The sequence below is a fragment of the Populus nigra genome, chromosome 1, assembly GCF_951802175.1.
Source record: "Populus nigra chromosome 1, ddPopNigr1.1, whole genome shotgun sequence".
Lineage (NCBI taxonomy): Eukaryota > Viridiplantae > Streptophyta > Magnoliopsida > Malpighiales > Salicaceae > Populus > Populus nigra.
This window is the reverse complement of record NC_084852.1, coordinates 40,652,123-40,673,531: the sequence shown is the minus strand read 5'-3', so window position 1 is coordinate 40,673,531 and position 21,409 is coordinate 40,652,123. Positions and strand designations below refer to the sequence as shown.

At 33.2% G+C, this 21,409-nt stretch overlaps 2 protein-coding genes and 1 long non-coding RNA gene across 4 annotated transcripts; all 3 read left to right on the top strand.

Moving 5' to 3' along the window:
* The first annotated feature begins 5,210 nt into the window (after positions 1-5,210).
* Positions 5,211-6,449, top strand: LOC133701299 (growth-regulating factor 10-like). Its single transcript, XM_062125171.1, has 3 exons — positions 5,211-5,376; positions 5,480-5,785; positions 5,981-6,449. Exons 1-3 carry the CDS (start codon positions 5,328-5,330, stop codon positions 6,232-6,234), a joined length of 609 nt encoding a protein of 202 aa, XP_061981155.1. The 5' UTR covers positions 5,211-5,327; the 3' UTR covers positions 6,235-6,449.
* A 7,019-nt stretch (positions 6,450-13,468) lies between these two features.
* On the top strand, positions 13,469-14,137 carry LOC133689607 (uncharacterized). The gene is made up of 2 exons (XR_009841325.1): positions 13,469-13,575; positions 13,645-14,137. It is a non-coding gene; the product is annotated as an uncharacterized LOC133689607 (long non-coding RNA).
* Positions 14,138-16,525: 2,388 nt separating this feature from the next.
* Positions 16,526-20,704, top strand: LOC133676939 (probable sugar phosphate/phosphate translocator At1g12500). Of its 2 annotated transcripts, none has more exons than XM_062098763.1 (2): positions 16,526-16,935; positions 17,898-19,420. In XM_062098763.1, exon 2 carries the CDS (start codon positions 17,963-17,965, stop codon positions 19,046-19,048), a length of 1,086 nt encoding a protein of 361 aa, XP_061954747.1. In that variant the 5' UTR covers positions 16,526-16,935; positions 17,898-17,962; the 3' UTR covers positions 19,049-19,420. The 2 variants fall into 2 exon arrangements, with proteins under 2 accessions (XP_061954747.1, XP_061954739.1); XM_062098755.1 differs by lacking the exon at positions 16,526-16,935 and adding an exon at positions 20,154-20,704 and having other exon boundaries at positions 17,680-19,088.
* The last annotated feature ends 705 nt before the right edge of the window (positions 20,705-21,409 follow it).

Sequence of the window (21,409 nt, the reverse complement as noted above, 5' to 3'; positions counted from 1 at the left end):
TATTTTTTTAAATAAAAAACATGTTTTTATAATTTTTAGAGATGAGGTTTGTACTTAAAAGATATTGTACCTTTGATAAAAAGCCACCACACCTTCAAACCAAATACACGTATGTCTTTCAATTATGATTTTTTTTATTGGTTTTTTTTATTTTTTTTAATTCCATCCCTTTCAATTTAACTTTATTTTGTTTTTATATCAAATATAGTATTTATTCTCTTGATTGTTGTTTTTTTATTTTTTTCCTAGTTTTTTTCTTTCAATTTTGTCTTTTAATATTTTATTTCATTTTTTTTTCAAATTGAGTCTTATTCTTTTAATTGCTTTTTTTTTATCCTTTCCTTATTTTTTTTCCTTCCAATTAGTCCATCAAAATTTTATTTCATTTCTTTTTCTATCCAATTTTAATCCTCATTCTTTTAAAAAAAATTATCATTTTCTTGATTTGTTTTTTCTTTCAATTTTGTCCCTGAAATTTATATTACATTTTTTGATCAAATTTTAATCCTCATTCTTTTAATTGTTTTTTTTTCTGATTAAGTCATTCATCATTTTCTTTAATTATTTTTATACCAGATTTGATCCATATTTTTTTATTACTATTTTTTTTAATTTTTTATGGTTAAGAATTTTGTTCAAGATATTAGATACTTTCTAGAAAAAGAAGAAGGGTGTGATTATTTCTGCAGTTTAATATGTTTTTTAAAATATTTTTCATCTAAAAAATTATCAAATTAATATTTGTTTAATGCTTATCAAAAAATTTGATTTGTTGATATCTAAAATAAATAAATAAAACTTGAAAAACATAATTTTAATGAGTTTTACCATTGAAAAGTACTATTAAAAACACTATGCATCATTGTTACCATATTGTTGTTACCTAAAGCTTGATCTAGATCAATGGTTAGAATCTGATTAGCTCCCATGACAAGTAAATCAATATTTTTATATGATACGATATTACAATAACAGTAAAAACATAACAACAATTCATTGTGCTGATTTGCTCACACTCCCATATTTAACATTGTTCATTCCATAATGCTTTTTTTTTTTATTTTAGCCATCAATATTTTTGCATAGTTTTATATGCCAAAGTTTTTTTCACTTTACATACTTTCTCATATGCAAAGAGTCAAGGTCTATGTTTGTATTGTATTAAAGATCAATTTTGCAAAATATAATCTCAATTGTAATTAAAAAATAAATAAAAGAACAAAAACAAACACAGAGCTCATTGTCGACAAGGTGTGTAAAACAATATTTTAATCCTTGAATTCTTAGTTTATGCAACTGTTGATCTTTGAAGTTGATGGACTTAACTTTCCAGTCCTTAACTTTTTTTTTCACATTTCAATCATTAAATATTAAGATATGGAAGAGAAAGTCATCAGAAAATAAGAAAATAATAGAGATAAAAAGAGATTAATGGAAAATACCAATCTTATTATTATTAACTGGTTTGTAGAGAGGAGTTCTATGAAGATAGCTTGGATTTTTTATAATATTGAAAAAAAGTAGATTAGGATGTAATAAAAAAATTATCAATTTAATTTTGGTTTTTTCAATTGATTCTAGGAGGTTTAATGGTTAAAATGGGTTTAATAGGGTTACAATGTTTTTAACTATTTTCAAGTTAAAATAAATTTAAAAATAGGTTTTTATAATCCAAAAACTCGGATCCGACTTTTCGATCATCAAATATAGCCATAATCTACGCTAGAAGACAACGTGTTTCATCACAATTTAGCTTTTTTCTTTATTTGTTTTTTTTTAACTAAATTTAATAAAAGGATATTTATATAATTGGTTACATCTCAATTTTTTACTCTCTTTTTCTTACTTTCTGTAGGAATCCAAAAAATAGCAAAATACAATAAAAACAAATCTAAAATTTTATATTTTTAAATATTTTCATTGTTTTTGGTATTTATAACATCTTTTTAAAGGAATTAAAAATTCAAAAATTTACTTTCAATACTTTTTTTTTAACGTACTCATTTTAAAATCAGTGTTCTTTTATCGAGTTGACATTAGTGTTATTTAAAAAAAATATTAAAACACAAGAAAAATAAGAAAAATAAAGAATAAAAAATGTTTAGACAAGGGGTCAAAAATGCAAAGGAAAAAAAAGAAAGAAAAAGAAAAAAAAAAAGAGAATTTTAAGAGAAATTAGTTAGAAAAAAAAACACACATACGCTCTCCCATTATAAAAAACAATAAAGATTCTCACCAAAAAAAACATGACCCTCCTGCAAGCTCACAGTCTCCAGACGTATCCATTCATAAACAAAAATACAAAAGAAAGAGTTTCCCCTCTTAGCATAGAGCCTCTCTCATAGCAATTAAAAACCAATCTCTCTTTATTTACTAGCCTTTGATTCTTCTCCACCAGTGATTGGAGCCATGATCCAACACACTCTCCTAAAGCAAAAAAAAAAATAAAAAATTCCCACAAGCTCTAATCTTGACGGCCAAAACCTTCTCTCTCACATTGCAATGATGACAATGACAACACCAGCACTCATTGACAACCTGTGACCTTCACGCTACTTCATTAAACTCATTTCTCTCCTAGCAGCCCACAACCATCATGAGCTACGCCACACAGCCATCATCAACCATTCAAACCACCCATCCACAGTAGAGCTGTGATAGTCCTCTTTCTCTTTTCCAGCACATACATAGACCCATTGTGCTAGGGTTGTCTCACTACCCCTAAAAACTTTATAGTGTCGACAATGGGTTATTTAACCCCATTTCCAAGCTCTTTACACCTTAATCCATTTTTGTAGTCCTTTTTAGCATTCTCACTAATAAAACATTTAGGTATAATAATCACCTTACTTGAATCTACCATGTTTAATATTATTTTGAAAAAAGAAATGTTGACTTTACTAGAGCTTGTTCCACTGAATTCTGGTTAGATAAGAGAGAACTTGCATTGCTATAAACTACAATCCTCAATACCAACATCATAATAGGATGAAATCCTTTTATTGCACCTTGACAATGATCTGAAAGTAAGGAAAATGACATCTATATAAGCTTTAAAAGCTTTAAAAGAATATTTATGGGTTTTTTTTTAGTTCTCTCACTATAAAACACTCGTGGGAAACTACATAAACAATAAAAGAGAGAAGGTTTTGTAGATATGAAAAATTACAACTATAAACAGGTTGAATGCCTTGCACACGTCTAGAAGTACATTTAATGTAGCCATATGATCTTCATCCATGTGCCCTACTACATGGAAACGTTGTAACATCATAACAAAAGGTGTTATTTTTAAAGGACAGCAATATTTCAGCTTCATCCACGCACTTACACACTTACCTCTTAGACTCCCTAGGTGCCTAAACATAAAAGCGCCCCAACTAACAAAAGATAAAAGATCATTAAACAACAAATGACAAGGTAACTTGATGAAAAAGGGCTACCACCCACTTAATTTTTTTATAATTATAATTATTATTATTAGTGTGAATGTTCGAACTAGTTTATATATATCTTAACTAATTTTATAGATTTTGAAGTTAACGACAGTGTAAATTTTCAATTACTCTGAGATAGTGACCTCTAAAGCAAAACCAGAACCTGACCAGTTAAGCTATACCCCTCAGTATTCCAATTAAACTTACCCGACCACAAAACCACTCAAATAGCTAACTAAGTCTTTTTGTTATTCCATCACAAAGATTTGGGGGTACTAATTGGTTTGGAATTTATACCCATAACCTAGGCTTTAAAGTGTGAGATATGAGGTACAACTTAGGCACAAATGATACATAGCACGAGATATAGCTTAAGCTTAAAAGATGATATACTGGAGCAAGTCTGGACATAAGGCATCTTTTAATTAGGTTTAATCATGCTACATAGCCTAATTAGGGACTTTGGATTTAGGTGGGATGACGCGACTTCCTAGAGGCTCAACAAGCATAACATAAACTCTTAAAAGGTCAAACCAACTCAAACACTCTTATAGCTTCATGGTGGGCTCATAGTCCCCTTCTTTTCCATGAGGCCACACGTCTAAGAAAATACACCCCGAACTCAAAATACACCCCGAACTCATATGGGATTCACTTACCTCCATGATGCGTATGTCATTTTCTCATCATTCGGCCACAGTAATGTTGGTCATGTTAGCTATGTTTAAGCCTAATTGATAGTCTATACTCTATATGACAAAATCTCTTCTTCTCGAATAGAACACCGTTACCTGTTAGGGCTATAAATCGAAGTGATTGCTATTTGCCTATATATCATGTTCTTTCCTTATTTTTCCCTTGCACCATGCAAGTTGATGAAGTTCATGGATATAAACATAAGTCTATGAATCATAAGGTAGGGATGAACACCGTTCTTCATTCATTCATTTTATCATTCTGTTTTTCTTTTTCTAATCTTCTTTTTCATCATCACCATTTATGTAAACAAATTAATACACGAACAGTTTGCACAGCCTCAAAATGTTATATTTTCTTAATTGATACTATTAATTTAAGTACTGAAAGATCTTTTTTTTTTAAAAAAAAAAATATGTTTTATAGGTACTCATGATCCCCTAAATTATGAAGCCCATCAACCTACTTATATTATTAGTAAGGTTTTCCGTAATCCTCGTTACTGTTGATAAAAAGTTTTGCATCATTAGATTTGGTATTTTCCCATTCATGCACCGCTCACTTTACTTGTTTTTGTCTCGCACTCTCATTGTGAACTTCACTCAATTCTCCTGCCCAACCCCAGACACATGAGAAGAAGAAGAAACAAAAAAGGCACCGCTTCCATATGGCATCAGAAGGGGGCTTCGCTCCGTATATAGACGATGAGATTGTGATTAAACTGTTCCAACTAGCCAACAAGAGCCTCCTTGTCATCTGTCTGTGAAATGTTCATATATGTCCTCCACTCTACTATTTGTCACCGTCTGACAAACGTGTTGTTTTCTGACAAAACATGACATGTCAGCGGACTTTCTGTCTCCCTTCACTCTCTCTCTCTCTTAAATAGGTGGGCATTAAAGACAAGCTTGTACGTTTGTCATTACTGTGGCTGCTACATTACTTGTCTTTATTCAGAGCACAGATTTTTACAGCTGTAAAATGAAAGGGAAATACTTCGTGACAGTGAAGAGAAGGTAGCCGGTAGGCAATTTAACATTTACCTTTTATCACTACTGTTAATTTCTGACTTTGAGATCTATTATTGCTGCAACTTGCTGAGAACATTTCATTATAGGATCTTTCTTTCACTCAGTGCGACTCAGTCTGTTCTGTTCAGTTCTTTTTGACCATCTTGATGCCCATACGCAAGAAATGAAATCTCAAGCCCCACCTTCCAAGATTGCCTGTCTTTCGAACTCTAGTTTGCACTTGCTCTCTTGTTTTTCCCATTTCTCTCCTTTTCAATTAAACAAGTCTAATTAACAATCATTGTTTCACTCTTTTTCTTTATTTTTAATTTCTAGGGACTGGACTGCTAAACGGTTGGAACATGGAGGGAAATAGGCGCAATGGTAGGTCTCGGTCAACTTCAATTGGGCTAGGATTTGAGCTTGGACGTGGTGGTTCTAGTCAAAGACCAATAACTGGCTGCAAAAAACCTTATGGGTTCACTATTCTTCAACTGCATGAGCTAGAACTTCAGTCTCTTATCTACAAGTATATCCAAGCTGGATTTCCTGTACCTTACCATCTTGTTTTACCTATATGGAAAAGTGTTACTGCTTCCCTTGGTGGTCTCAGTTCAAGCTTGTACCAGCTCTACCCTAGCTGTAAGTCCCTCGTAAATTAATCTCACGCTTTTTTTCTTTTGATGACTATCTCTTACCAAATTACTACAAAATGGATGCTAAATACTTGTCTTTTTTCATAAATACTTGATCATTGACTAATTTACAAGTAAATTATTTTTCTTAATCCTTAAAAGAGATTTGATTTTGGTTTTTTTTTTCTCGTGGGGGGTCTAGTTATGGGGTGTAAGTGTAACCCATTATATTTGGAATATAAGAAAGGAACGGAACATGAGCCAGGGAGATGTAGGAGAACGGATGGAAAGAAGTGGAGGTGTAGCAAAGAGGTTCTTCCAGATCAAAAGTACTGTGACAGGCACATACACAGAGGACGCCAGCGTTCAAGAAAGCTTGTGGAAGCTGCTTCTCATAGTAATACCAGCACCAACCTCTCCATTTCTCTCCCTGGAATCGGTGGTGCTACCGCCTAGCAGTACTAATCTCTCTCCAATATGTTGTCTCTCTCAAAAGAGTGTTCTACACAAGAAATATGTAATAGGAGCAGCTGCTAAAAAAGTTGTTTACGGATTTCGAGAGTCGGTTTAAGCTAATTTTCAAACAGAAGAATCAAGCATGTACTACGTACTATGTAGTTTTACCCTTTTTTTCTTGTCTAACGTAATTGAGTAAGGTTTAAATTGGGACTTGCCCCCTCTCGTCCACTCGTCTACAAGCATTCGAATGGTTATGATTTAGGGACCGTTTGGGAACGCGGCTGCGGCCGCGTTCCCAAAAAATTTGAAAATTTTTTATTTTTTTTTGCTAAAATTTAATATAGTTTGTACATTTTGGATCGTTTTGATGTGCTGATGTTAAAAATAATTTTTAAAAAATAAAAAAACATCGTTGGCATGCATTTTGGCACGAAAAGTTATTTGAAAAGCAGCCGCAACCACACTGCCAAACACGCTCTTACAGGCTTTCAAGTCCACGACATCGAATTTTTTGCCCGTAAAAGATACTATTTCATTGACCCGCGTTTTGAAATGGACCAGATCATTTTAAAAAAAAACACTAAAAGAAATATCAAGATTATGGAAATTTGGTTAGAAGTGTTGTTAAACTTGATAAACTAACAATAATATGGTTTGAATTTAAAAAAAAAATAAAATAATAAAAATTTGATAAAAAATAAATCAAAATCAATTAGTCATGTAAAAACCAAAACATATCATGAATATTAATTTGCTCACAGTCAACACTCTTGCATCACGAGAGGGGCAGCATTGTCTGCTGAAGCACGGATAAAAAAAACCAACTTCACTCATGTTTTTCTTTATCTCTACTAACTTTTTTTTTCTCGTCTAAACAAATTTGATAAATAAAAAAAATATATTATCATTATATTCTATATTTTAAGAAAGTCTTAGCGCTCTATCCAAAAATCTTAAAACCTGTAAATACAAATCAATTAATTCAAGATGTAAATCAATTGATTGTATTTAGACAACCCATTAGCCACACCTTCAAGTTGGATGGGATTCTTGCAAGTGAAGTCATAAATCTTGTAACATGATTATGTATCAAACAATACTATCTCAAAAGCCACATTCTTATCGCCCGCATGGTTAATAATTAAAAAAAAGAAACATATAAATTCTTGCTTATGAACACCCATACCCTAATATTTGCTCGAGGTTTCTAATTGAGACTTGCCACATTCCCCGCAGAGAGAATGGAGATTACATTACAATTATATACTTAAGTAATAATAACCTAAATCAATACGCAACCTTAACCATAACAATAGAACACACATTTTCATTCGTCTCTTATCAGCCCACAACAAAACCAGAGAGTATACCCTTAGTTTAAACACTAAAAAAACAAGAAAAAACAAATTTAGCTCAAAAATATATATTGCTACATGGAAATGAATCTGGGGTACAATCACATTGCACAAAAACACACAATCCAAAATGCTCAATTTCAAATAAATTCCATGAACAGACAATCAAAACCATAGTTGTCCCTAAGAACTCACAATTGCATCCTCACTAAGAACACCAAACAACCCTGAAAACGAAAAACACTACATAATTTGTCAAGTGAATTTTGATTTGCTTTCGGAAATCTCTTAGGGCACCTTGTTTATGATAATATTTATTGTATCGAAATTAATCAATATAATAGTGGAGTCATTAAAGTTCAATAATCCAGTGAAAATCTTGAAGTAATTCGCTTGACAAATCTTAAAAGATAGGATGTGAGTGAATTAGAAAATGGAAGTTTCCCCATCAAAATTAGCATTGTAAACATAGACGTCTTCGGATCAAAATTAAATTCAGTATTCGAAAATGTTGAAAATCTAATCTGTTTTTTTTTTTTACGGGGTTACATTGATAATCAAATTGCATAGTTAATGTATAAAACAAAATTGTTAAATGTAATATGCATCCTACAACATGGAAACCCTAAAATCTAGAATATATTAAAAATTAGATAAAAGCTCTTAGAAAATTAAAAAAAAAAAACACATGATTATGCCATCTCTTCATGTATGATTTCTAATACATAATGTTTGGTGACTACGGTAAAAATAATATTAAAACACAATTAAAACGTGGGATATGGACAATTGTCGATCAGAATCACATGGTTGATATAGATAACAAAAAACAAATCTAATGATTTTAATTCATGAATCACGAGTCTTACTTGCTCCCATCAAACGTGAAATTATCTTTAACTTGTCTTGTTCATAAAAACGAAGGAATTTTGAGTTATGGGAGAGGGAGAGGGGAGGGTAGGGAGCAGAGATTGTGTTCTATTAATGATTGGGCTTATTCGATGGAATAATCAATTGTATTTTTGTCGATAAAAGTCATTTATTTTAAGTTTAATATTTAATATTTATTTATAATTCATTAATAATTTTGTCAGTAATTAACACTAAATTCTTAATAAATTCAATATTAAAAAAAAATTAAAAAAACAATCCAAAACAATAACTAAAATTAATCTGACTTAACCTATTAAACCTTTAATGCAAAATGATGCTCTTTCCTTTTTTTGGGTTTCTGGATTTTGACTGTTATGTTGATTTTTCTTCTTGTCTTCGCAGGTGTTTGTTGCCAACCTGGCTCGGGCTGGGAGGAAGAGAAACTGTTAGAGGAGAATTCCCTCTACGTATATTGAGGATACGCTGTCGTTTATTTATTTTTTAAAAAAAAATTGTTAATCGGGAGTTGATAAATAATGGAAATGGTAAAGTGGTTAGGTTGACCTGCTATATACACTTCTATCAAATAGCAAGTCGTTGGGACTCTGTGACTTGTAAGACACCTTTTAGTTATAGTTGGTTTATTTTAGTAAATTACTGGGGTTTTTTTTTTATGAATGAAATTTGATGGGTTTCCAACACGACTGTGATTTTTGATTGAGTGATGTAAAATTACAAAAGAAACTAAAACATTTAGGGAAGTTTCTTTATATCAAGACACATATTTATCGTGGCTTTATACTAGTGTTGTGTTTTTTTTTTTTGTTGGTTTTCTTTGCCCTTCAATTATCTTTTTAAATTGGATTTATTTGGGATTGGACTTGACAGTTTGTCAATTGACTTTATGTTGGCTCCTCGTGATGTCAACGAAAAATTATGACGCTCAGTTGATACTTGATTTGACAAAATATATTTTGATTTCATTGATTTAGAGCAATTAAAATTTTAAGGACCAAATTTGAAAATAAAATTAGTGTTTAGGGATTGAATTGAAAGAAAATGATGAGAGTGGCTGGCATTTGTGAGAAGGTCTACCTCGTATAGGCGACGCATGCGACGGCGATGGACATTCATTGGTGGCCTTCCTTTATTCATCTCAGCGTCCTCTTCCATCCAAGGCAATGTGTGTTCATGTAAGAGGTCTATTTTGGCTCTAACAACACAATCTTCCTTCCTCTCTTCTCTTTCATTTCCTTGATTTTCACGAGTGTGCATGTAGGGTTTATTTTCTTTTTAAAAAAATTAATTTTTTTTAATTTCATCATTCAATATTTTGTTGATTAAGAATTGAACTTGATATTTTTTTGTTATTTATTTTTTATATGATTATCATGGTCTTATAACTCTTATCGTAGATTTAGTAGGTTATCTCAAGTTAGTACGAGTCAATCTAATATTTCATTATCTAAGTATTTCAAAAACAGTATCATGCATTATACCAGTGTCTCAATACTTAAAAAGGTATCGTCCAATGTACATCATATTTAGAATTAATTATATATATATATATATATATATATATATATATATATATATATATAAATCATACTAGAAAACACATTAACAATATCTAGACATTTTGGTTTTGCACTGGAAAAAAATGATATAACCCACAACAATACACGAGTTACTGATCTAGTAAGTGTTATGGACATAACATTTTCCCTCAACTAATAAAGTGCAAGAGAATTGCTTGCACGGATATTAGTTGGATGTCTCCCAGGACTAGTTTTTATGGTAAAAGAAAATTTCATTCACTTTGTCATAACCCAATTCTGGGTTATTCCTAAATTTCATTTTTTTTCAAAATAAAATCATAAAAATAAAATAAAGGATGGCAGCGTGGAGAAAGCAAATCAAGAAATCAAGTTGCAATTTTTTGAGGCAATTCAAGACCTAATTGGACCCCTATATGCCCAAAAATAGAGAAAAAAAATGCAAATTCAAGGTCAAATTAAATGATTATTGGACGAATTTGCATAAAAATTAAGTCCAACGACATAATTAAATCTTTAATAGGCCAATTTGATTTAATCATGGGCCAAATTAAATTTTAATTATGTTTAAGAATTAATTTGGGTCCAATTAAAGGATTTAACTAAGTGCAAAGACTTAATTACTTTAAATGGGTCAAATTAATTTTATTTGGGGCTTGATTGGTGAAAAATTAAGTTTGAGAGCCTAATTTGGACTTAATTGAGAAGATTGGAATTTTAAGAGACCAAATTTATTTTTTTTTCCAAGTTAATTGATTGAAATTAAGGGCCAAATTGCAAGAAAATTGAAATTTTAGGGTCAATTAGGGGTATAATTAAATCACATTTAAAGAGGGAGGGCTGAAATGAACTTTGATAAAAAAACAGAACTCAGCACTGTTCATTATCTTCTTCATGTTTTCTAAAAAAATCTGGTCTGGTTACCTACTTTGCAGGTGCATTTAATGCACCTAACGTCCAGAAAATTTAATCAAACTTGCACAAAAATGATCCTCTGCAGTTCCTCTACAGCTCCATGTGAATATTTTAGTCTGAATGACAACCCATCGACGCTGGTGCCAGCCTAAACATGCCAACTCAAGCAGCTTTTTCTGCAGATTTGACAGTGCACCATGCCTACTTTGAGCCAACGATTGGGATCCTTCCCAACAGAATCAAGGGCTAAAATTTTTCCCTTATGTAGAAAAGATTTCCCTCTTTCATTGCCTATAAATAGAGGTGGATTTCATGGCATGGGGGAGGATAAAATAGGGTCCAAAGTAAGCCAAAAAACCAACTTTCCTCCCTCTCCCCGCTGCAGATTTTCTTCTTCTGCTTCTTCTTCTTTCTTCCTCCGCCACAGGAAACCAACACCGTCACCATTTATTCCTCCAGCTCCTCCTTGAGTAACCACCACCACCATCAGCGATATGAAAACCATCATTTTCACAATAAGCCGCCACCTAAACACGTTCTTTCAGTAACAACAATCACGACTTTCTCCTTCCTCTCCTCTCTGCAGATTTCTTTTTCTTCCTCTTCCAGTTGCAGCCGCTCCAGCCAACTCAGGCAGCCAACTCCACCGCCGGCTTCAGGTCATCATCCCCCAGCCAGCCATCGCCGCCACGCCAGGTGGTCTGCTACCGTTCCCCTGATTCTTTGTCTTTTCTAAAAAAGTTCCACTATTCGTAAGTGAACAGTAGACACGAATTATAATTCACGTATACTGTTCCAATGGACCTTGGGCTGGACCAGTTCAGGCCTAGCCCAAACAGTCGAGTCGGGTCTGGTCCAGCCCCCAAAAAAATAAAAATTAAATAAATAAATTATTTCAAAAAAATTGTGATTTTCTCAAATGTTTTTCTACCAATTTTGCATAATATTGGGTTGTATATTTATACTCTAAAATACAAATCTGGTATTAAAATACCCGATTTTCTCTGAAATATTTCAAAAAAAAAATTCAAAACATTTTCAAAAAGAAAAAAATATTTTATTGCATACGGCCAAATCCTAAAATTTTTCCAAGCATATTTTTCATTAAAAAAAACAAAAATTGCATCTTTTCGTGTTTTAAAAAAATAAAAAATGGATATCGTAACCAGTTTATGGTTATCCATTAGAATTTGGCCAACATGTCAAAAATCTTTTTCTAATTTTTTTTAGGATTCAGATGTAGACTTTAATATTTGTGAGGTGTAAAATTACACGATAAAGTACACCCTCAAGTATTAAAGATACAATGTGTAAAAATACGATGCTAAAATTCAGACTATAGAACGGTTAGGATTTAACCCGATAAGGTAGAGACTCTCTCATGAAGAGAGATCTGCCTTAAGCCTTAGAAAAGACTAACGAATAGAAACCCGACTTAGAAAAAACAATCAAATAACAATGCAGCTTACCTTAGGTAGGATGCACTGGGGGTAATGCGTCTTCCCCCTGCACAACCACTCCCTTACTCAGACTCTCGCAGACCAGTGGCGACTCCTAAAAATTAATCATAATTTTATAATTAAATCCAAAAACCCTTCCCAACACACAACACCTCACACAGGAGGCGCGACAAGAGAGCCTCCATCGTCGCTAGACGTCGTCGCGCCGGCTCGCGCCCCCACGACACACTTCAAGATTTTGAATTGAAATTGTGCAAATGTAATTTTGAAGTGTTAGTATATTTATATTTAACTAGTCTTATTTATGAAAGTATCAAGCTTCCAAATTATAAAAAAAGTATAATATTATTTGTCATGTGATCAATCTATAAATACTTATATATTTGCTATAATATAAGGATAAAATCCAATGTACACAAATAGTAACATTAACCATTTGAGAATTGTCACTCCTAACATCGCGAGAGCTTTAAAAAATTAAATGAAATAAAATGAAAATGAAAAAAAATAGATTTCTAGCATCTTATTCTTTGACGGGGAATGGTTTTATTTAAGGAGTCACCACCTAATATTATGGTCACTAGGAACTCTAACTAGTCAACAAAGATTCTATGGTACGGGACTGGTTACGTAAAAGAAAAGATATAATCACCCCTTAAACGTCCTGTTTATGTCAGGCTGCATTACTAGTTTGTCTTAAATTACTAAAAGTTTGTTAGTGAATGCTATAATGGTTTGCTTGTAATATTTCTGACGCTGACGTCAGTGAATATTCAACTACGATTACTTCCAACTCTGGCATTGGTAAATATTACGTAGCCAAAAATAAATAAATTTAAATTAGTATATATTTTTTTTATTTCTGACTCTAGCGTTAGTGAATAAACCAACAAAATAAATTTACTTTTAAAGCATGCATATTTTTTATTTTATTTTATTTTGTTGGGTCTGTCTTAGTTCATGTGGGCCGGATTAAGCCCAGCCAACCCGGCCCGGTCACTGGCGAAGCCAGTGACAGCTGGGCAAACAATAGACACGCGTGAAGTCGAATGTAATTAAATTATCACCTTCGCAAGTGTTCATGTAACATTTCAATTTCAAAGAATGCAGACTGAGATGAGAACGGGCATACCTGCTTCCGGAGACGATGAAGATGGCTGCAGTTGATTCTGACTCTGGGTTAGTCTTCTTTTTCTGCTGTTATTTTGGGTTTCTTCCTCTGCTTCTGATGGTTCGGAGTGGTGCCAGGTTGATCAATGCTTGCAGTTTCTCTGTTTTCCCTTGTTCACTTTGCTTGCGTTCTGGGGACGAAGGCAACGCTGGCTTTTGCTCTCTTCTCCTTTGTCTTTTTAGTCAGTCTCTCCCTATTTCCAGTGTTCTCCCCCCTATGTTTTTTTCCTGTTTCCGTTCGTGCTCTCCCTTTTTTTTTTCTCTAAGGCCAGAGAGTGTCAGTGATCGTTAACAGTCCTGCACTTGCAGGACTGTAGTGGATTCGGAGACGGGATCGTGGGCAGGAGACGTGGTCCATGATTGGATCGAATTTGCTGTAGATTTCCCTGTTGAATCGGCTTTCTCCGCGTGAAACGAAAGGGATAATGAACAGTGCTTCAAAACGGCGCCGTTTATGTCCTTGGGAATGACTATCTTCACCTTGGCCCCTAAACGTTTTAAATTTAACAATTGGTATCCTAATCAGTAATAATCAATTTCTAATTTTGCCCCTGGATTAATTTCAATTGAATCCCTGAGTTATAATACCATTTACAGTTTCTAAATTATTCAATTTGATTCTCTGACTTTAATTTCCTGTAACTTTGCCTTGAATCAGCTTCAAACTTTGATATTTCTTCAATTAAACCTCTTATTTCTTTAATTAATTAAATTAAAGTTTAATTAAGTCCATAAATTTATTAATTTTTCAATTAAAATCCTAATTTTATTAATTAAATTAATCCAAATTTTAATTAAATTCTCAAACTTATTAACTCTTCAATTTTTGATCAATTAACTCTCAAATTTGATAATTTCATTTATGAACTTTGAATTTGTGTTGTCTTAACTCCATCCTCAAATATATTTTTTTATTTGTTTATTTTTTATTATTTATTTAAAAATTAGATTATGACAAGAATTATATTTTTATAAATTTAGAGGATTTTTTTCACATTAAGTTTCATAAAGAATAAAAATATTCTATGCCCCAGTTGGGGAAGTTCCTTCAACTCAATACTTGACAATTATCAATATTGCTATCTGTAGATACAATTAATTATTTAGTCAATAAAATATATTATCATTATTAAAAAAATAAAACCTTATAATGAAAAATGAAAAACTAGAGGAGGAAAGAAACATGATGCTTAATATCTTTCAAAATTATTTGAGCAACTATTAATGTTTCTTAACACTATTTTTTATATAAACGTGGGTGTCCGGGTCAGTTTACATACACCTCGATTAATCTAACAGACCCTGAAGTTAATAACCATGTAAGCCTCCAGTGACCTTGATGGGACTCGAATTCGTAACCATTGGGGAGCAAACTCAATGCTTGATCAGTTGAGCTACCCCTCAGGGTTTTTTCTTAACACCTTTGACAAACTAGGTTGTGGCAACTCCTGTTGTCTTGGACAACAAGACATTTTTGTTCTTTCATAAAATAATGTTTTTTTTCTCAATAAAAAAATACCTAAGCGGTAAAAAAAGAGATTTTCAAGTAAAATATTTGTTTTATAAAATATTTTTTTAAAATGAATGAACTGAAAATAAGACAAATAATGGAGTTTGACTAAAACTAATAGACATTCAATTTTATGATTTTTTTGAAACATATTCAATTTTATGATTTTTTTGAAAATTAACATTATTTAACATAAATAACAAAGTAATAATACGTTTTAAAAAAATTGACGTAATAACACAGTTTACTACATAACACGATTGAAAAACATAACATTTCAAGTTGTCATTATTAGAAAATATGAAATATCAAAGAAATTATTAAATAAGCTTGTACAAATTATGATGAGGTGAGAAAAAAAAAGAAAAAGAAAAGAAAGGGACCTTTAATGCATATTGAAGCTTTAATTATCACATCACAGGTATTATAAAAAAAATCTTAATAAGATAAATTCAACAATATTAAAAAGATTATCAATGATGATTAGAGTGGACCACACTCTATGTCTAAAGATAAGTGAGCAATTACAATGAGGAGAGGGGAGAGAGAAAAAAGAGAAAGAAAGAAAGAAAGGAACTTCAAAAGCACATCAAAGTTCCGATTATAACACCATTGGTATCATCAAAAAGATCTCAACGAGATAAATTCAATGATACCAAGAAAAGTCACTAACCGTAATCAGAGTGGGTCACACTCTTTGTCCAAAGACAAACAAGTAATTATATTGAGGAGAGATAATAGAGAGAGAAAAAGAGATCATGAAAGCACACCGAAACTCGAATTATAACACCATAATTACTATAAAAAAATATTTCAAGGAGACAAATCAAATGATACTGAGTACGGACACTAATGGTAACCGCAATGAGCCACATGCAGCAGGTGGCTCACTTGCATTTGAGCAGTTCGTGTGGCTCATTCCAGTCACTGTTTGTTATGTATTTTTTGTGTTAATGGATTCATCTGATCGAAAGTTCTGCGATGGTATTTATGGTATTGTAGTTAATGTTTTGGTGTGCCTTGAAAATCTTTAACTTCTTTTTTATCTCTTTCATCTCTACTCATTCCTCATTCAAATTTGTGCGGACTCATTTAATAATCTTTTTTGGCATTCTAGTTTTCACTAATAACAACTTAAAATATCTGATTTCTCAAACACAACATATATATTATTTTGTCAAAAAAAAATTATTAATATTATTTGAGCAATATTATTTTTTAAAACACCCTAATTTTACGGTAGGTTTTTTCTTTATTTTTTCTGGGATTATTTTACTAATATTAGTGGTTGTTAGATGTTCCAGGGTATATTCCTTGGAGAGAAGGGAGAGCGAAAAGATATCTGCAAGTTACGTGATAAGATGGAATTATGAAGGGGACCTTGATAGATAAGGCTTGATGGCAGGGTAGCTACTAAATCAAAATGTACTTTGTGCATAATAGTAACATGCTTGGCAAGTGATTAAATCAAGCAATACTCCTTCCCTTCTAGGATTCTAAGACGTACGGTGCTTAAATCCAATCTACAGGGAGAAGTTTGTTTCAAGAGTCGATCTGCTAGTTAATCCCTCTATAAATACAGAGGCTGGCTATTGTTACTCGTCTAAGAGAGAACCTTGTAGGGCAAATAAATTAGCCCTTCCATTCTATCAGCATGAGGTTTTTCTGCACAATCCAGAAGTTCAATCCCCTTGATAACTATTTTCCACAGCTTTTAGAAATCTTTCCCAGTCTCTAATTCGTCTTTTAGCATTAGTTTTCCTTTCCAAACCAGGGAGGGTTTGGTCTTATCCTCTGAATTAATCACTTGCAAGCAATTCTTGACCAAGTCCCTGCTCAGACGCTGGACTGAAGTTCAGGTAATTACCAGGCCTGTAACTCTTCCATGACTACTCTTTTCTATATCTCTCTCCCTCCCTCCCTCTCTGTCTCTCTCTCTTGTTCACGTTCCATTTCATGATTTATGAATGGTCCAGTACTCAAGAAATAGTTATTTTAAAACTTTATATAATCTAATATGAGATTTTCATGTGCATAACAGAGATATTAAAAACATTTAGTACGCAAAATTGAGAAATAGTAGTTGTTTTGATTTTTCAAAAACAGGTGAAGCGTAATCTTGTCATTCTAAAATAGGCAGGCTTTCTAATGGCAACAAAGCCGCATCCACTCAAGATTTGTTTGTTTAACAAGCATAGATAGGGACTTGCATGGTCGAAAAAGACACATTTACACGAATACAATGGTAATTATTTTTTAAATATTTTTTATTTAAAAATATAGGAAAATAATATTTTTATTTTATTTTTTAAAATAATTTTTCATATTAATATACTAAAATGATTTAAAAACAAAAAAAGAATTTAAAAAAAATCACGAAATAACCTTAACCCCCGCACGGGTGCATAATTATGTTTTACACAACCTTTGTTTTTTCCTTCCCGTAAAAGCCTTTGTTTTTTCTCCTCTTTTTTTCCATAAAAGTAACCCAACCCAAGATGGTAAACACGGTGAAATGGAGTCAGTCCACAGTCACGTATCCATTACCGACAGTCTGACTTTTTACATTAACCTCTACTCACGAGGAATCTAATGATGTTCTATTCTCTTCCCACTATCTCTCCCTTAATCCAAAGGCCCGTGCTTCATCTCCGCCCCCAAATCTGAATCTCCACCGTTTATCTAGATCCACACATCAACACGTCACTATACTAGAATTAAAAAAAAAAAAAAACAAAGAAAATATCATCATCCTCATCTCACTCTTACAGATCTCATACACATTTCAAGCTCCTAACTTTCTGCTTCTCTCTCTAAGCAGAGTCGCGTATTCTTAGGAAGAGAAGGTTTTGGTGAAAACCCATTTTGCCCTTGAAGCCTAGGAGGATGGTGGAGGCACAAACATGGGCAACAAGGAGAATGAGCAACCCAAGAATAATGGATGGCACCACCGTGTCAACCACCACCAATGACCAAGCTCTTGACATACCTGCAACCCCACCTGGTGATGTAAGAAACAATGCATATTCTTCCGTTGGATCGTATTTTTCTCCGACTATTTTAACAGCTGGGATTATTGCATCATGGTACTTGTCCAACATTGGAGTCTTGTTACTTAACAAGTACTTGTTAAGTTTTCATGGCTACCGGTACCCGATATTTTTAACAATGCTGCACATGATTTCTTGTGCTTGTTATAGCTATGTGGCTATAAAATTTCTTCAAATAGTACCATTGCAGCATATTTCATCAAGAAAGCAGTTTATGAAGATCTTCGCTTTGAGTGCTATCTTTTGTTTCTCTGTGGTTTGTGGTAATACTTCATTGAGGTACTTGCCTGTGTCTTTTAATCAAGCTATTGGGGCAACCACACCTTTTTTTACTGCTATTTTTGCCTTCTTGATAACTTGCAAGAAAGAATCTGCTGAGGTTTATTGTGCACTTTTGCCTGTGGTTTTTGGGATTGTTTTGGCCAGTAATAGTGAGCCTTTGTTTCATTTATTTGGGTTCTTGGTCTGTGTTGGTTCAACTGCTGGACGTGCTTTAAAATCCGTGGTTCAAGGGATTTTGTTAACATCAGAAGCTGAGAAGTTACATTCTATGAATTTGTTACTTTATATGGCACCAATGGCTGCTTTGATTTTGTTACCATTTACTCTTTACATAGAAGGGAATGTGGCTTCAATTACGATTGAGAAAGCCAGAGGGGATCCGTATATTGTGTTCTTGTTGATTGGGAATTCAACTGTGGCTTATTTGGTGAATTTGACGAATTTTTTGGTGACCAAGCACACAAGTGCCCTGACTCTTCAAGTATTAGGCAATGCTAAGGCTGCCGTGGCTGCTGCCGTTTCGATCTTGATCTTTAGGAATCCGGTGACTGCGATGGGAATGGCTGGATTCGCAGTTACAATCATGGGTGTGGTGCTTTACAGCGAGGCAAAGAAGAGATCTAAGGTCACAACTCACTGAAGGATAATATAAAGATTCATTTTGATTGCCACAAACACTGGTGCGGGTCCTTTTTTTTTTTGGTTCTTTTGCTTTATTTACTTTTGCTTTAATGTTTTAATTTTTTTTAATATTAGATAAGGGAAATTTGGATCAATTGGATTGTATAGGATGTGGAGAAAAGGGAAAGGGTTATGCTCTTCTTCTCTCTTTTTTGGCTTTTTAATTGTTCCTGTTGGGAGTGGTTAAGGGAATGAACTTCTCTCACTTTCCTCTGTGTGTAACCTTATATAATTGAGTTTACTGCAACTGGAACACATAAAGAACTGGTGCAGATATTGATTTTCAAGTCTTTAAATTGGAGGGAACAAAGTTCTCCCTTTTCATCTACAAGTCTTGTCAGCAAGCAATTCCATTCTTTATGCAGCATATGTTTGTCTGCAAAATTGGCATTCCTTGAATTCGTTTCTGGGTGTGGAGGGTTTATTTTTTTTTTTTCTTTTGGATTCTTTCTCTTGCTTTGGATGCTTGCTTGTTGGCTTCTTAAGCTAATTTTAGCAGCAAAAAATTATTGGATGAGTTACAAGGGTTTGGGACTGGAATTATGGAATGCTTGAATAAGTTGGTGATTAATTTATTTGACATACCCAGATGATACGTTCCTGTGATGTGAAATGTGATAATTATTAGGAGTTCATGTCTTGGTCATATGGCATAGGTCAATTTGTGGCTTTTATTTCCTGATTGATGATGCCTTTTATACTGCCTTTTGGATCTATTGAGAATTTCATGCATAAAATTGAATGTTGATGGGCATAATGACATTTACATTTTGAGTGAGCCTGTTAGCAAATTTCTAGATAACCATTGAGGTAATCAACGCTCCTCAAGTCACTATCAAAAAAGGGATGATAGAAGTTTCTTTCATTCACAGTTGCCATCTCTATTCACATGGTTCTAAGATTCCAAGTTTCTTTTATAAGAAACTGGGCTCTGAATAAAGAACAAATTTGATCAAGCTTTTTCCGAATAGTTAAAATTACACTTCTGCATCATGGTTATTGTATGTTGCAAGCATGTTATTCTTGCCTCCCCTTTTGACAAGATCTTTTGATTTACTCAACAGGGAGGAGTTTTCCTTTAGGTAAGAAATGCAAAAGAAGTTGTTTCTTACTGGGTTTTAGATGACAGGTGCGAGGTGTAGGGACATTTTGAAATGGTTCCCAAATGCAATAACTATACAAAGAGCAGCCTTATTTCCACATGATCGCAATGACAAACATCCTTTGGATCAAACAAATGAAATTGTTTCATAGTTTAATTGGTCAATTTCTTCATGTAGGTTGAAATGACTGGGATTTTTTTCCCAATTCGGAGTCATTTGGATTTATTTATTTATTGTATCTTTTTCTTTTTTGATTGGGTGACTATTATGCTTTAAGCTGGAAAGTGACTATTTTAACAGATGAAGGTGACATGTTCACATTCAGTTTAAGTCAAGACTCTTGCTTTAAGTTAAGGTGCCTTGCTGTCAGTCCCAACCACCGCAGATAGTTTTGTATTTGGTTATTGTTTTGTAAACTTTATAGCCTATGCACTATATGCTATACGCGTCATGTGGGACATGAAGAGTTGCTTTTGCTTAAATCTTGATGGTAATTGGAACTTCCTTCTCAACTCAACTTAGCTTAGCTTAGTAGTACGCATCATGTAAGCTGAAGGGTAATGTAATTCTTTGGTTGAACTCTAGTTGTTTTCACTTCTCAATTCTCAAGTGAGATTGATGATGAGTCAAACCAGATTTTAATCAACTACTCATGTTCAAACTTTGACATTCATGTTTTGGCTCAGCTTCTCAGTTTCTCACGTAAAGCTCAGGCTGCCTTTGTCAAATCTTTAGCTAACCACCTTGAACTACAAGGATTAAACTTCACTCATCTCAATGGATGCAATGCTAAAATGTGCATAAATAACGAGTAAAAAGGATCGCCTGTCAAGCTGAAACAGATGCAAGGAATTTCACCGTTTTCTTCATTTGAATGTCATGATCCTTGCGAGGAAGCTAAATGCCACTACCATACATGCATACAGTTTAGAAGCAGTCCTTCCACCAGCTACTGTTTTAGCCTGAGAAGGTGAAGGTGCTGGACCTGCTGGTGCCTCGTCCTTGGGAAGGAAGAACGGCTGTCTCATTTTGAGGAAGAACAGTTGTGGCGGGCTTCTTCAGTTCGCAGTGATTGCTTGCGTACACTGCAAATATACCATTCTTTCCCGGTAGCTAAAGTCTCGGTTGTTTCTGGTGCGACATTTGGAAGAAAGCTTTTATATGGAGAATATAGCAACTTAAAAGAAAATGAAATTATAATTCAAATTTTAACGGTG